The sequence below is a fragment of the Sceloporus occidentalis genome, unplaced genomic scaffold (genome assembly GCF_023333645.1).
Source record: "Sceloporus occidentalis isolate IW3139 unplaced genomic scaffold, rSceOcc1.0.p SCAF_500, whole genome shotgun sequence".
Lineage (NCBI taxonomy): Eukaryota > Metazoa > Chordata > Lepidosauria > Squamata > Phrynosomatidae > Sceloporus > Sceloporus occidentalis.
Genome location: NW_028317480.1, coordinates 30,261 through 44,241, shown reverse-complemented (window position 1 = coordinate 44,241; position 13,981 = coordinate 30,261). Strand labels below are relative to the sequence as shown.

The window sequence follows — 13,981 nt, the reverse complement described above, 5'->3', positions numbered from 1 at the left end:
TTTACTAAAGCCAGCTCGTCGGAGGTCGGTGTCCTGGGAGTGACCGGCGGCTCCTACTCAACACCAACGCCCCGAGTGTCCCTCGGATAACATCAGTCGTTGGTCTCGTCTTAGATTCAGGAGCCGTATGTCTATCCCATGCATGTTTAATCCCCTCACTGTATTACCCTCTACCACTTCTGCTGGGAGGCTGTTCCACTTATCTACTACTCTCTCAGTAAACTAAAACTCCCTTATGTTACATCTAAGCCTCTTTCACATGGTGGCCTCTTGTCCTCATTGTATTTTCTCCATGTTGCAGGATGAAAGGATCCAGTATAAGGAATTTAAAGTTCTAAAACCCCAAGACATGTTTGTGACACGTGACACGTGACACATGCCTCTTCCTACCAGTGAATGATAAATGTAATGGTTTCTTACTTACCCGGCTCTGGCATGACTGGCGGAGGAGACTGGACAGGGAGAAAGGCCAGTGGAGGTGGAGGGGTCGGCGGAGAGCGGTACCGCGCAGGCTTTGGCAGAGCTCTAAAGGATTAACGGCAGACAGAAAGTTGTTATCAGCCCACGTGCCGCGCGGTCACCAGAACTGCGTAGCGTGACACGTGGTCATAAAACCATCATGTGCTTTGGGTTGGGGTACCCGAATACCCTTTGTGAATGAGGCTCGGTGGTCTGGTTACCTGCTCGCTCCAAGCTGCGTCTCATCTGCAGGCACAGCCTGCTCGGCACTGAAAAGGTTAAAAAAAAAGGGGGTGTTAATTTTTTGTAAAATTTGTTCCATTTCTGTGATTTAGCAAAAGGGCCCTCATCGTCTGCGCTACACAGGGCCCCGGCCAGGGATGTTTCTGATGTGACCCCAATTGGCCCTTAATTCTGTGCACCTGACACAGGTGGCCCTCGCCGCCTCTGCCGGTTGTGTCGGCAGCAATCGTGCTATGACATCATCAAGCAGGGGACTGGGCTACAATGATATTAATATTTGGGCTTTTATTAGCACTCCTGGGGTAAGAAAGATGCTCCCTGCGTTATGAAAGAGTTAATTCCAGCAGCGAGTGGAACAGCAGCTTTAATGCGATTACCAGGCCTTTACCGTTTCCGGGGTTCATTTCCCACGTCTGGGGCGTGAAACGTCTCGGAAATCCCAGAGTCGCTCTCCGCACTTCCTGCCGCCGGCGGCTTCTCCGTGACGTGAGAGACGCGGCCGCCGTCCTCCACATGCCTGACGATGGAGATTTGATCTAAAAACACAAAGTATTTGCTGTAAAATCCAGATAAATGTAAAGGATGGGTAGCGCTGCTGGGGACCCCTCTAATGCGGACAGGACAGCACCAGGGGGTCTCGTAACTCACGTCCTTCTGTCCTTTACCCATGGAAGTGGCCCCCGTGGCAACTGACCCTTCCCTCTGGAAGAAAGCAGAGACATCTCGGGGGTCTGCACGCCGGGCAAAAGAGGCATCTAGCAGGGGCAGACCCCTGATCCAGGGCCCACGAGCGGACATAGGAAAAGGTGTTGGGCTGCTATTAAAAGACCAACCTCCTCAGGGGAGTCTCACGGTAACACGAGTTGCCCCACGTGGCTGGGGTCTGTTAAACATGGGCTGTGGCTTAGGGCCTCATAGGCATTAACTGCCCAAACCTCCGTCCCCGAGGGCGACCCACCTTTGTCCGTCCCCCGCTTCTCTGTGCTTAGTCCTTGGTAGGGCGCCGTGGCCTCCGCTTGGCCCCTGTTGGAGATGAAGCTCGTATCCTCTTCTCTGGGAGCCGCTCTGTGAGTCTTCTCGTGGCTTTCAGTAACGGGGGGGCTCTGATCCCACGGGGGAACGTTTTGCCGTGGCAACGCGACCCCAAACCCAGAGCGGTTAACGTTGTATCTCTGTCCTTCCGGAGTTACCGATGACCCATATGAGCTCCCCTCGCTCTCCAATCCTGGGAGCAGGTACAGCTCTGGCTGACTGGCCTGAAAACAAAGCAAGGGAAATTACCCCGAGGGGGCAAATGATGAGAGTTCCTCGTGTTTCCCGTGGCCAGAGCGGAAAGCCCTAATGTGGGTCAGGAAGCAACATGGGGCAATAAGTGTGTTAATTATACACATTAGAGCCTTTGCTGTGTGTCACCTGTGCGTGTACTTCTGTGTTTTTGGCTCAGTGTGTTTGTAGCTCTATGTTTCACAGAGTATGTTGTTGGCTACCAGGTTAGACATAGGGCTGGTCCTGATGTTTGCGGCTCACGTGATGTGAAATGTATGAGCCCATGGGGGGATTCGCAGGCAGCGCGCAGGTTCTCGCAGTACCTCCTCTGTCACCAACCCTCCATCTTAAAGTTACTCACCTGCGGCGGGGCAAACGATTTCACCTTCAACTCTAACTCTTGCTTCCCTTTAACCTGTTGGCAGAAATAATCACTGAGCATTTGTGGCGAAACTCTAAAAAGTGGGGAATTATCTGAGAAATGCCCCCTGCCCCTGGGGTATTATCTCAAAAGCACCAAGAGCCTCCGGGTTATTCTCTGAGATGTGTTTGGAGCCCCCGGGTTATTCTCTGGGACGTGTTTGGAGCCCCCGGGTTATTCTCTGAGATGTGTTTGGAGCCCCCGGGTTATTCTCTGGGACGTGTTTGGAGCCCCCGGGTTATTCTCTGGGACGTGTTTGGAGCCCCCGGGTTATTCTCTGGGACGTTTTGGAGCCCCCGGGTTATTCTCTGGGGATGTGTTTGGAGCCTCCGAGTTATTCTCTGGGACGTGTTTGGAGCCCCCGGGTTATTCTCTGGGGATGTGTTTGGAGCCCCCGGGTTATTCTCTGGGGCGTGTTTGGAGCCCCCGGGTTATTCTCTGGGGCGTGTTTGGAGCCCCCGGGTTATGCTCTGGGGCGTGTTTGGAGCCCCTGGGTTATGCTCTGGGGATGTGTTTGGAGCCCCCGGGTTATTCTCTGGGGATGTGTTTGGAGCCCCCCGGGTTATGCTCTGGGGCATGTTTGGCGCCCCCGGGTTGTTCTCTGGGGATGTGTTTGGCGCCCCCGGGTTGTTCTCTGGGGATGTGTTTGGCGCCCCCGGGTTGTTCTCTGGGGATGTGTTTGGAGCCCCCGGGTTGTTCTCTGGGGATGTGTTTGGAGCCCCCGGGTTGTTCTCTGGGGATGTGTTTGGAGCCCCCGGGTTGTTCTCTGGGGATGTGTTTGGAGCCCCCGGGTTGTTCTCTGGGGATGTGTTTGGAGCCCCCGGGTTGTTCTCTGGGGATGTGTTTGGAGCCCCCGGGTTAAGGCCGAAGCCTTCCTGTCGTCTTCCTGAGTCGCTGGCGGTTGAAGTTGTGAAATCACAGAGCTCAGTAAATATTTGGCCGCAGACGCGAGATTACGTTACTAGGATCGCACCGGCGTTGCCAGGATCAGCGGCTCCTGTGTTTACAAACATAAAAGACACAGGGGCCACGAGGCAGGCACCAAACTGACGTTATCCTGCACGTTAAATAAATATCCAAATAGCTCCTGAAATACCAACATTTCTGCAATATGCGTCCTGTCACCGGTACCGGCCCCACCGGAGTGAGAGCGGAAAGGTCCAGAATGAGCCTAACAGGACCTGGGGGGGGTGAACCCAGATAGCACCGGACGCGGCACTTTAGGGAGCCGTTATATGGACAATGGCTGTAATGTGTTAGAGATGAACTCACCACGGCCAGGCTTCTCCCAACGCATTTCAGGAAAGAGAACTTGTCAATCGCTGCGTCCTCCCCCAGAAACTCTCCAAGTCTCTCGCGCAGGGTCCTCAGCTTCATGTCCGGAGGCGCTCTTTAAAAATCATGTCATGAAAGGGTTAATACTCTTCAGCTGAGAGGATCTACTAGAGCAGGGGCGTCCAACGTGCGGCCCTCCAGCTGCTGCAGGACTACATCTCCCATACTCCTCAGCCAGCCCCTTAGCTGAAAGAGCATTATGGGAGATGTAGTCCTGCAGCAGCTGGAGGGCCGCACGTTGGACGCCCCTGTACTAGAGAAATACAGTTACATTCAATAAACCCGGCCTCTGTATAATGTATAGTTAAATCAGCGAGCCGGCCCCCTGTATAATGTATAGATAAATCAGCGAGCCGGCCCCTGTATAAAGTATAGATAAATCAGTGACCAGCCCCCTGTATAATGTATAGATAAATCAGTGAGCTGGCCCCCTGTATAATGTATAGATAAATCAGCGAGCCGGCCCCTGTATAAAGTATAGATAAATCAGTGACCAGCCCCCTGTATAACGTATAGATAAATCAGCGAGCCAGCCCCCTGTATAATGTATAGATAAATCAGTGAGCCGGCCCCCTGTATAATGTATAGATAAATCAGTGAGCCGGCCCCCCATATAATGTATATATCAATCAGCGACCCGGCCCTTGTATAATGTATAGATAAATCAGCGAGCCGGCCCCCTGTATAATGTATAGATAAATCAGTGACCGGCCCCCTGTATAATGTATAGATAAATCAGTGAGCCGGCCCCTGTATAATGTATAGATAAATCAGCCAGCCGGCCCCCTGTATAATGTATAGACAAATCAGTGACCGGCCCCTGTATAATGTATAGATAAATCAGTGACCGGCCCCTGTATAATGTATAGATAAATCAGCGAGCCGGCCCCCTGTATAATGTATAGATAAATCAGCGAGCCGGCCCCCTGTATAATGTATAATTAAAGCTGTGGCGGGGGCGGTTAGGGGTGAAGGAGCCGTGGCCGGTGGGGTTGGGGGTGAAGGAGCCGTGGCCGATGGGGGGGGGAGCCGTGGCCTGGGTTCTGAGGATTGGTGGGCCGTTACTGAGAAGAACGATAAGAGGGACTTCACTTCCTTACCTAATAAATCCCATGGAGATGAAGCTACCGATGGCCTCGATGGGAACTTTATTTAATCTGGGATTCCATACGTCGTCCGGCACGTGGTACACGTGGAGCTCAATAAGCTGGAAAATAGACACATGGTTACCGCTGCGGCACCCCTCTGCCACGTGTCTGACACACGCATGCGGAATGGCGTGAATTACTGAATGCAACGCTACGTGAAGGTGAAAGGATGAGACGCGGCCTGCGAACATGCGCAGTGCTGGGGACGGCAGAGATTCGGACTCCTTGCCACGGCGGCCGCTGCACTTTATCCCCGTACACGCGACACAGCCAACAATCACAGCGACACGGCACATCACAGGGTACATGTAAATAAACACGCTACACAGCACAGGGGGTACACGTGACACTGTCCAGGATATGTTACATACTAAGTACTGTGTCGTGTGAGCGAATGTATTGTGGCGTGTTTGTAATGCGATATGTAGCGTGTAGACATATTGTTGTACGTGTAAAAGGCAATCCGTGGAATGTGGTATTTTGATATATGTGTAACGTGATATGTTATTCTGGTACATGTGATATCATCTGTAGCGTGTGATTGAATCCCCTGTAGGATACATGTAAAGACACGTGTAGCATGTGCTGGACAGATCACGTTAATGAACCGGCAATTCTCACCCCCGCTGTCGAAGGCCTGGCCAGGTAGATGGGTGGGCTGGCCGGAGTGTGGTTGGTATCCATGTGGGACCCACTGACGCCTCTCACACCAAACCCGAGGTGTGCGTGGAGTCACCCGTCCGTGTCCTCCGCGGCTCCATCGCTGCCCCGGCACTCCCTGAACACTCGCCGGCCGAGAAGCTTTGTTTGCTGTTGGGTGATGCAGGAGTAACCGAGTATCCAGGAAACTGCTGCCAATTAATGCACAGAGAGATTAAACGCAATTAGGGGCTGGTGCTCCGGCCCCTGCGTGCATACCTGGGAAATCCGGGTCTTGGGGTGACGGGGCAGATTCTCAGGGTCACACAGTCTGACTTCCTATCCCCCCCCCCCGCTGGGATCATATATAGGACTCCCAGTTGGTGCTTTTGCTCCCAGTATGTTATGGGTGATATTCCTGCTTGAACGCAGGTGATTCAATTAAATGTATCTTTAAATAATGACAAGTCAAGGTTTCCATGACGACCGGTATTACAGCCATTTGGCGAGTCACCGCGTAGAATCTTCACGATGTGCTATTAAAGAGTTAATATTTGAAGAGTCTCGGATTCGGCACATTTAGTGCGTGTGTCTGTCAGACGAGGTGCCACATTACTGTATTTGTTTATTATTGTGTTTATACCCCACACGGCGATCCCGTTACCATCGGAAACCGTCTTCAACAATTCCCAGAAAGCAAAACATTCTGCAGGAAGCACAGTCATGTAATATAATAAAGGGGGAGGCGCAGGAAGCGCAGTCATGTAATATAATAAAGGGGGAGGCGCAGGAAGCGCAGACATGTAATATAATAAAGGGGGAGGCGCAGGAAGCGCAGTCATGTAATATAATAAAGGGGGAGGCGCAGGAAGCGCAGTCATGTAATATAATAAAGGGGGAGGCGCAGGAAGCGCAGTCATGTAATATAATAAAGGGGGAGGCGCAGGAAGCGCAGACATGTAATATAATAAAGGGGGAGGCGCAGGAAGCGCAGTCATGTAATATAATAAAGGGGGAGGCGCAGGAAGCGCAGACATGTAATATAATAAAGGGGGAGGCGCAGGAAGCGCAGTCATGTAATATAATAAAGGGGGAGGCGCAGGAAGCGCAGTCATGTAATACAATAAAGGGGAAAGGCTCAGGAAGCGCAGTCATGTAATATAATAAAGGGGGAGGCGCAGTCATGTAATATAATAAAGGGGGAGGCGCAGGAAGCGCAGTCATGTGATATAATAAAGGGGGAGGCGCAGGAAGCGCAGTCATGTAATATAATAAAGGGGGAGGCGCAGGAAGCGCAGTCATGTAATATAATAAAGGGGGAGGCGCAGGAAGCGCAGTCATGTGATATAATAAAGGGGAGGCGCAGGAAGCGCAGTCATGTAATTTAATAAAGGGGGAGGCGCAGGAAGCGCAGTCATGTAATACAATAAAGGGGGAAGCGCAGACATGTAATATAATAAAGGGGGAAGGGCAGACATGTAATATAATAAAGGGGGAGGAGCAGGAAGCGCAGTCATGTAATACCGTATAATAAAGGGGGAGGCGCAGTGAGGTGAATTCTGATATTTGGGGGTATACATAGTGATTGTGGAAGCCTCATGTTGATTGGCCTATCCCGCTGGTTGCTATGGCAATAAGACCCTTTCCACCATTACAGGAGACTCTCTATTACAGAATTGCGCCCCTTAGTGAATACGGCGTAATTTCACACCGACAAACCCGCCCTTCCGCCGCCTCAGCGCGCGCACCTGAACACCCATATCATCCTTGACGCCACGCCTTTCTCGCTCTCTCTTTTTTTTTTTTCTCCCCCCTCGTCCGCTCAGGACCGCCCCGGCTCTGTTTTCCTAGTCCATTCGCGCCCGCCCCCGGCTCCGCCTTCTTCTTGTCCTGCTGGTTAAATTAGCCCCGCCCCTCACACGCACGCGCAGACGTTATCGAAGTGGAAAGTTACGGATCGGTTTGTCTGAAGATGTCGACGGCCGGTAATGTGTCCACAATGAGGAAGGTTGTGCAGCAGTTGCGGCTGGAGGCCAGTCTAAACCGGGTCAAGGTGAGTTGGACCCGCGAGGCCGAATCTGGGGGCCCCACCCTGCACTTCCTGCCCCCGATCCCTATAGATGCGCTAGCTGCTGACCACCCCCCCGATGTTACCCACATCAGCTCAGCTCGCGCCCCTACCTGCCCTCACCACCCAGGATGCTGAGCGGTGATGGAAGGGTTAAACCGTTCAGCATTCTATTCCCCGGGGCCTACCAGTTTTCTGCCCAAACCAACACCCACCTAATTACCCTGCTGTGCACCCACATACCCTCCCCCCATTACCCACCTAATTACCCCGTTCCCCCATTACCCACCTAATTACCCCGTTCCCCCATTACCCACCTAATTACCCCGTTCCCCCATTACCCACCTAATTACCCCGTTGAGCACCCACATACCCTCCCCCCATTACCCACCTAATTACCCTGCTGAGCACCCCCCCTCTCCTTAATTACCCTGCTGAGCAGGGCCGGCCCTACAATGGCCGGCCCAAGCGGTTTTTTTTTGAAGCGGAGGAGAGAGGGGCACCGAGTGGTTTTCGTTTACCCGCTCGGCGCCCCTCTCTCTCTCCTCTGCGGCGAGTTTACCTGTTCGGTCTCGGTGCCGGCTTGTAATGCAGAGCGCCGGAAGTGACGCGAATTTCCGGCGCTCAGCATTACAAGCCGGCACCGTGGCAGCACAGGGAGACTCGCCGCAGGACTGTTTAAGGGTAAGTACCGGGGGGGGGGGTAGATAATGCCCCCCCCCCTCGGCGGGGGGCGGCATTTTAAACTTCGCCCCAGGCGGCGTTAAGTCTTCGGCCGGCCCTGCTGCTGAGCACCCACATACCATGCCTCTCTGGCATGTAACACCTATTTCACGTGTCCGGGGCCCCTGGGCCATCCTGCCCTCGTATGGGGCATTAACAAGACTCTCCCTTGTTCAGGTTTCCCAGGCAGCCGCGGATTTAAAGCAGTTCTGTATGCAGAATGCCCCGAACGATCCCCTGCTGACCGGGGTGTCTTCGAGTACCAACCCCTTCCGGCCCCAGAAAGTCTGCTCCTTCCTGTAACGGTGAGTTCTTTCCTCTGAAACGCTCTGGGGCCCCGTATCGCTGCCTTTCCCCAGCGGCCCCTCCATGGGCATTATTTACACGAGAGAAGATTAACTGGCTGGTAGGTAACATCCGCCGGGTTCATTGGTCGGTGCCTGCAGAGGGGAGGGTGGAGCTGAGGCAGAACTACTTCCTGGGTTAACAGGAAGCCACAAAGTGGGGAGAAAATAAGAGTTCAGGGCAGAAATCCATTTCCGTGACCCCAAAGGCTAACGTTCAGCTGCCTTAACCCGCCAAATCCAGGTACCTGTTACTCAGTCTTTGTTTTTCCTCCCCAGATCATCCTGTTGTTGTAGAAGTGGCCGGATTGGAGGAAGGCCTGTGCCAAGTATTCTCTGTAAATCTCTCTCAAGCTTTTACCATCTACCTCCCCGATAACCGCGTGCCTTTCTTTTCTAGTCTGACACAATCGTTTTGTACACTGGTGACGGCTGAAAACAATAAACCTGTTTTGTTGTAAAGGTGGTTTCTGCTTTCATTGGAGTAGCCGGGGCGCTGTGGGCGTCTCAGGCGGGGCTCTGTAGGTGTTGTGCAGTATATGGTGGAACCCCCCCGACTCCTTATCATACTGCCTGTGGGGAAGAATAGTATGGCTGCTTTAATCATCCAGCTGGACTTCAGGACTAATGGTCTAGGACTTTAGATCTATGGAGGGATGGACTTCATTAGCATTGCCATAAAGCGTCAGCTCAGTGTGGTGTTTTGAGACGGGAAAGTCACCTAAAGCATCACATGACAAACGGCAAAGGCGGCTCCAGGTCTGCAGATAGAGGATACTGGGGGCAGCGCTTTGGGGGCATGTAATGGGGGGGTGTTATTCTCCTTTATGCTGAGCGCTATGGCCACAAAGCTTTTTCACATACTTTAGAAAGACCCTACGGGGCATCTCACAGGCTGATGTAACGGCAGGAAATGGGATGAGCCGGGCCCTCCTCACAAGTCTCTGTAAGTCAATTTGTTACATACTACTTATGTCCTGTCTCCCCTTTGTACAGCGCTACAGAATTTGATGGCACTATATAAACATAATGTCATTATTATCACGGGAGCCTCTTAAATAAATAAAAAGAAACCCTCTGAGCCAAAACACTTTATTAAAATGGGTAACGTCGAGATCTGCCGATAGGTCAGAGGGCCGCAGGGAAGCTGATGTTTCATTCCCAGCCGCACTGGCACACTCATGACCCGGGCTGAAAGGTTTGGTGGGGGGCTCTGCTGAGCGCACCCCGCTTTATTGTGGCACCAAGTCTCATAGTCCACCTCGTGGAGACCGCAGGCCGTTAACAGAGAAATGTCTCAACGGTGTTTGAGGCGTTTCCCAGGGAGACGGCCAGGCGATGAGGATTCCGCGCCGTTTCCCAGGGAGACGGCCCGACGCCAGGTGATGAAGATTCCGCGGCGTTTCCCAGGGAGACGGCCCGACGCCAGGTGATGAAGATTCCGCGGCGTTTCCCAGGGAGACGGCCCGACGCCAGGTGATGAAGATTCCGTGGCCGCTATAAGTGGAATTTCCGTCTGCTGGTGTCCATCTCGTGGCGCTGGAAGAGAGAGATCCGCGTTACTCCGCATTGTAACACAAAACACTAACCTCTGCGGCTCTCTGCTGCACGCCGCGCTCTCCTCCCCCTCCCCCGCGGAGCGTACCTTGTGAACCCACTCGTACTCCCCAAATCTGGAGTCGAACGTTCCTTTCTGTAGAGATCGCAGTTTCAGCGTGAAGCGGGGCCCCAGCTCCTGTATTCCCACTTTCTTCTCGCTTTTAAATATGTACCTGAAACGAGAAGCCAGTCACGAGGGAAGCATGAATGCCGACAGTAAAGCCGCCGCTGGGTGGCGGATCACGCTACCTGTGATATCGGAAGAAGATGTAGTCTCGCTGGTTGTGGAAAGTCGCCACCTGCCTTCCTACAAACTGCGGCCCGTGAGGATAAAGCGACGCAAACATGCGACCGATGGAGTGTCCGAGGCGCGTGCTGAAGTTATTCAGGATCACCTCCGGTTTGTGTTCCGTCGGATCCTTTCCTTTCCTCTTAAATCGTCACAAAAAAAATAAACGCGTTTATTACCATAAATAACAACTCTGTGACTGTTACATCATGAACCGGACGGCCCTAGACAGGCCCTTCAAAAACATAACATAACATACACTGTCACAACTGCCCCAGACAGACCTCTCCCCAACATCACACGGTAACGCACACACTGTCACAACTGCCCCAGACAGACCCCCCAGCCTCACACGGTAACGCATGCTCCTTACCTTCATCTCTTTGCGCAGGCGAACGTTACTCAACTTAAAATGAGCAGTCGGGCCGTCGGGGAGATGGCAGAGAACAATTCCGTCTGGAGATTCCGGGCTAAGGAAAGACCCAGGCTGTCACATTTTGGTGCTTTTCACCTGTGAGGTCGACCCAGGCTTTATAGGCTCCCTCAGCCAATGAGTTTCACCTCCAGACTAGGCTGTATATCCCAGCTCTAGCATCCCAAATAATAATAAAAAAAGCATTAAACCGCTTAATATCAGGAAGAGACACAAAAAGCCCGGTCTGATTGGCTACAAAATATAAGAGACCAATGACCAAATCTTTTCTGGTCAATAACTACTCCAAACGACCATCGGACGTCTCTCTGCGCTCTCATTATAGAGGGATGTTTGGGGTTTTTTTGGCGAGCCACGAGAAGGATACTTGGCATCTTTCTGTCTTCATTGATGACGATAAGGTCGGTGAAGTCCCTGGCAATGCATTGTGGGATAATCTTTTTAAGCGCCAGCCCCCTGCGGTAATAGACGTGCGAGTTGGGGATGATGGTGGAGAGCTGCTCTGTGAACTTCACCGTCCTCTGCAGAAAGAGGCGTCAGAATATATTAAACGCGGTAAATACCTACAATAAACGCACTCACAAAAGGGGGGCCGCGCATGCGCAGTTTAACGAGGACGGTGCCTGCACCTCGCTGTACCAAAGCTGAATAAACACTGCTGGATAACACAATCACAAAATGTGAGACAGATAAAACAAATAATCTATATATGAAACTAAACCCCCGGCCCCACAGAACAGGGGGGTCCGCGTATCCACCCTCGGAGGGGCTGCGGCTCACACACCACCGACAACAAAAAACTACAACTTCCCGGTAAGTGATCCACCCGGAACGCGCATGACGCGGTTTTTACGATTTTATCCCATCCGCATCTATGGAAACGGGTCGAGTAATCAGATTGTGAAACCAGAGAAACTTCTGATAAGAAGAGGATTCTATAAACTTCATGCTGCTGAGACTCGGGGCAGCTTCAGCGGCTTACCCCCCGCGGGCGGTCCGAGGTCGTTATGAGGATCTTCGGCTCTGTCTTCTTATTAAAATATGGAGCAAATTCATCCGTAGCTTCATCGTACGCCACCTGGGGGCAAAAGGAAACTTAGGGAGGGGGGCAAATAAATTGTTCTCCATATATTTCAAAAACAAAGAAGCACCTATTTTCTTACAGCCTGGGGGGAGCGTTTTTCAGGTGCACATCTACCTTCCCGTACAGGAAGTGCGCATGCGACCCCCCCCGGTCAGTGTAATATCTCTGCATGTTACAAATATAATGTATCCGTGTACTGCCAGCCTATCCCCGGCTTTAATACACCTCATTCCTCTTCATTAAACATCTCTGCAGTCTCTGCATTTCGGTGCAGTATAACCTGTAGTCCATACTTTGCTGGAAATACATTTCGTCACCATGGCTCCCACCCATTACGGCCAATACCCCGAGCAATTACGCTGCGTGACACGGTTTACGTCCTCTTTACGTTACCTCCTCGTCCTCGGGGTCCACGGTGGTCTCATCGTAAATGCGCTGATTCTCTATCGTTTTGGGAACCGGTTTCGGAGGAGCCTTAATAAAGGAAACGCGAGACGTAATAAAACAAACATCGCAACGATGGAAGACGTCGAGGACGGCACACGAGGAGGCGCTGTTTAACCCTTCACTGTCAGTTACTACACAATTAAGACTTTTGCATGGACTCCGTTTGATGTTAAATACTAAAATATATTCACTCTCACCAACTGCCCCCCTGCGGTGACAATTAAGGCAGAGGTGGTGGCACTTAATCCACTGAGGGAATTTAACTGTGTGGGGCAGGAATAAGACCAAGAGCCCAATAAATAGATGATTCCGCATTACATTTCTAGAGAGATTGTGCGCAAAGCGGACACTGTACTGGTTGCTACGGTAATAAAACCACTTTGGGAACTTTGCACCAGAATCCCGTTTCGTAAATCCCGCCCACGTGTCGATCTTGTTTTCAGTGGAATTACATCTCACAAAGATTGAGATTTCTACTGCCGCTACAGACGGGGCTACATTACCGGGACCCCCGTACAGCGTAAAGCAGTACCTTGTCTCCAAGCGCCTCTCTCTCCTTCTTCCGCTTCTTCTTAATGGCGAGTTTCTCCTGAGAGCGAGAGAAAGTTATGTGAGAAAAGCAAATGAAATCTGAAGGGGGCAATTAGCTTACCATAGGCTACAATTACCCCACGTGATAACAGACTGGGTGCTCCTTCCTCACTATAATATAGCATGGGGCTTCCTCCATACCCTGGTTACTGAGGCATCTATCACCCCCACACACACCCTCTAGTTACGGGGGGGGGCTCCTCTCACCCCCCAACCTCTAGCTAATGGGAGGGGGCTCCTCTCACCCTCTAGTTAATGGGAGGGGGCTCCTCTCACCCTCTAGTTAATGGGAGGGGGCTCCTCTCACCCTCTAGTTACGGGGGGGGCTCCTCTCACCCTCTAGTTAATGGGAGGGGGCTCCTCTCACCCTCTAGTTACGGGGGGGGGGCTCCTCTCACCCTCTAGTTACTGGGGGGATCCTCTCACCCCCAACCTCTAGTTACGGGGGGCTCCTCTCACCTTCCTCTTCTCCTGCTTGAGTTTCAGGAACATGAAATGCCTCCGCTGCTTGTTCTTGATCTCCGAGACGCTGAATGTTGGCGGGAAGAGCGCTCCCTGCTCCTCTCCGCTGGGCCCCGGGCCCCCATCCTCTTGCTCAGGACTCTTATTTTTCATTTTCTTGCGGAGTTTTGCCTCCCCGGTCTCCGGTTTCCCCTCCCCGGCCATGTTGGACATAGAGCAGCGTGCGAAAGAACCGCTTCCGGTAGAGCGACTTCCGCTTCCGGAGCGCGTTGCCATAGAGATGTTTAATTCGTAGCTAGCCGCTATCGCTACTCCAAAGAACCTGGGAAAAAACAACTCATTTACATCCCACACGGCGCCCCCGGAACTGTTATATAACGATGTACAAAGGGACTGTCACGTGTCACTGTTACCCTGCGGGGTGTGTGGG

At 52.2% G+C, this 13,981-nt stretch overlaps 2 protein-coding genes across 2 annotated transcripts; one reads left to right on the top strand and one right to left on the bottom strand.

The window, feature by feature from the left end:
- The first annotated feature begins 7,483 nt into the window (after positions 1-7,483).
- Positions 7,484-8,605, top strand: LOC149271512 (guanine nucleotide-binding protein G(I)/G(S)/G(O) subunit gamma-5-like). Its single transcript, XM_089507380.1, has 2 exons — positions 7,484-7,564; positions 8,480-8,605. The coding sequence occupies exons 1-2, from the start codon at positions 7,484-7,486 to the stop codon at positions 8,603-8,605; spliced, it is 207 nt and encodes a 68-aa protein (XP_089363506.1).
- Positions 8,606-10,143: 1,538 nt separating this feature from the next.
- LOC149271511 (ribosome production factor 1) lies at positions 10,144-13,719 on the bottom strand. The gene is made up of 9 exons (XM_089507384.1): positions 13,549-13,719; positions 13,031-13,087; positions 12,445-12,525; positions 11,950-12,045; positions 11,335-11,488; positions 10,908-10,990; positions 10,495-10,676; positions 10,292-10,418; positions 10,144-10,185 (listed from the first exon to the last, which is right to left on the bottom strand). The coding sequence occupies exons 1-9, from the start codon at positions 13,702-13,704 to the stop codon at positions 10,144-10,146; spliced, it is 978 nt and encodes a 325-aa protein (XP_089363510.1). The 5' UTR covers positions 13,705-13,719.
- Between the last annotated feature and the right edge of the window lie 262 nt (positions 13,720-13,981).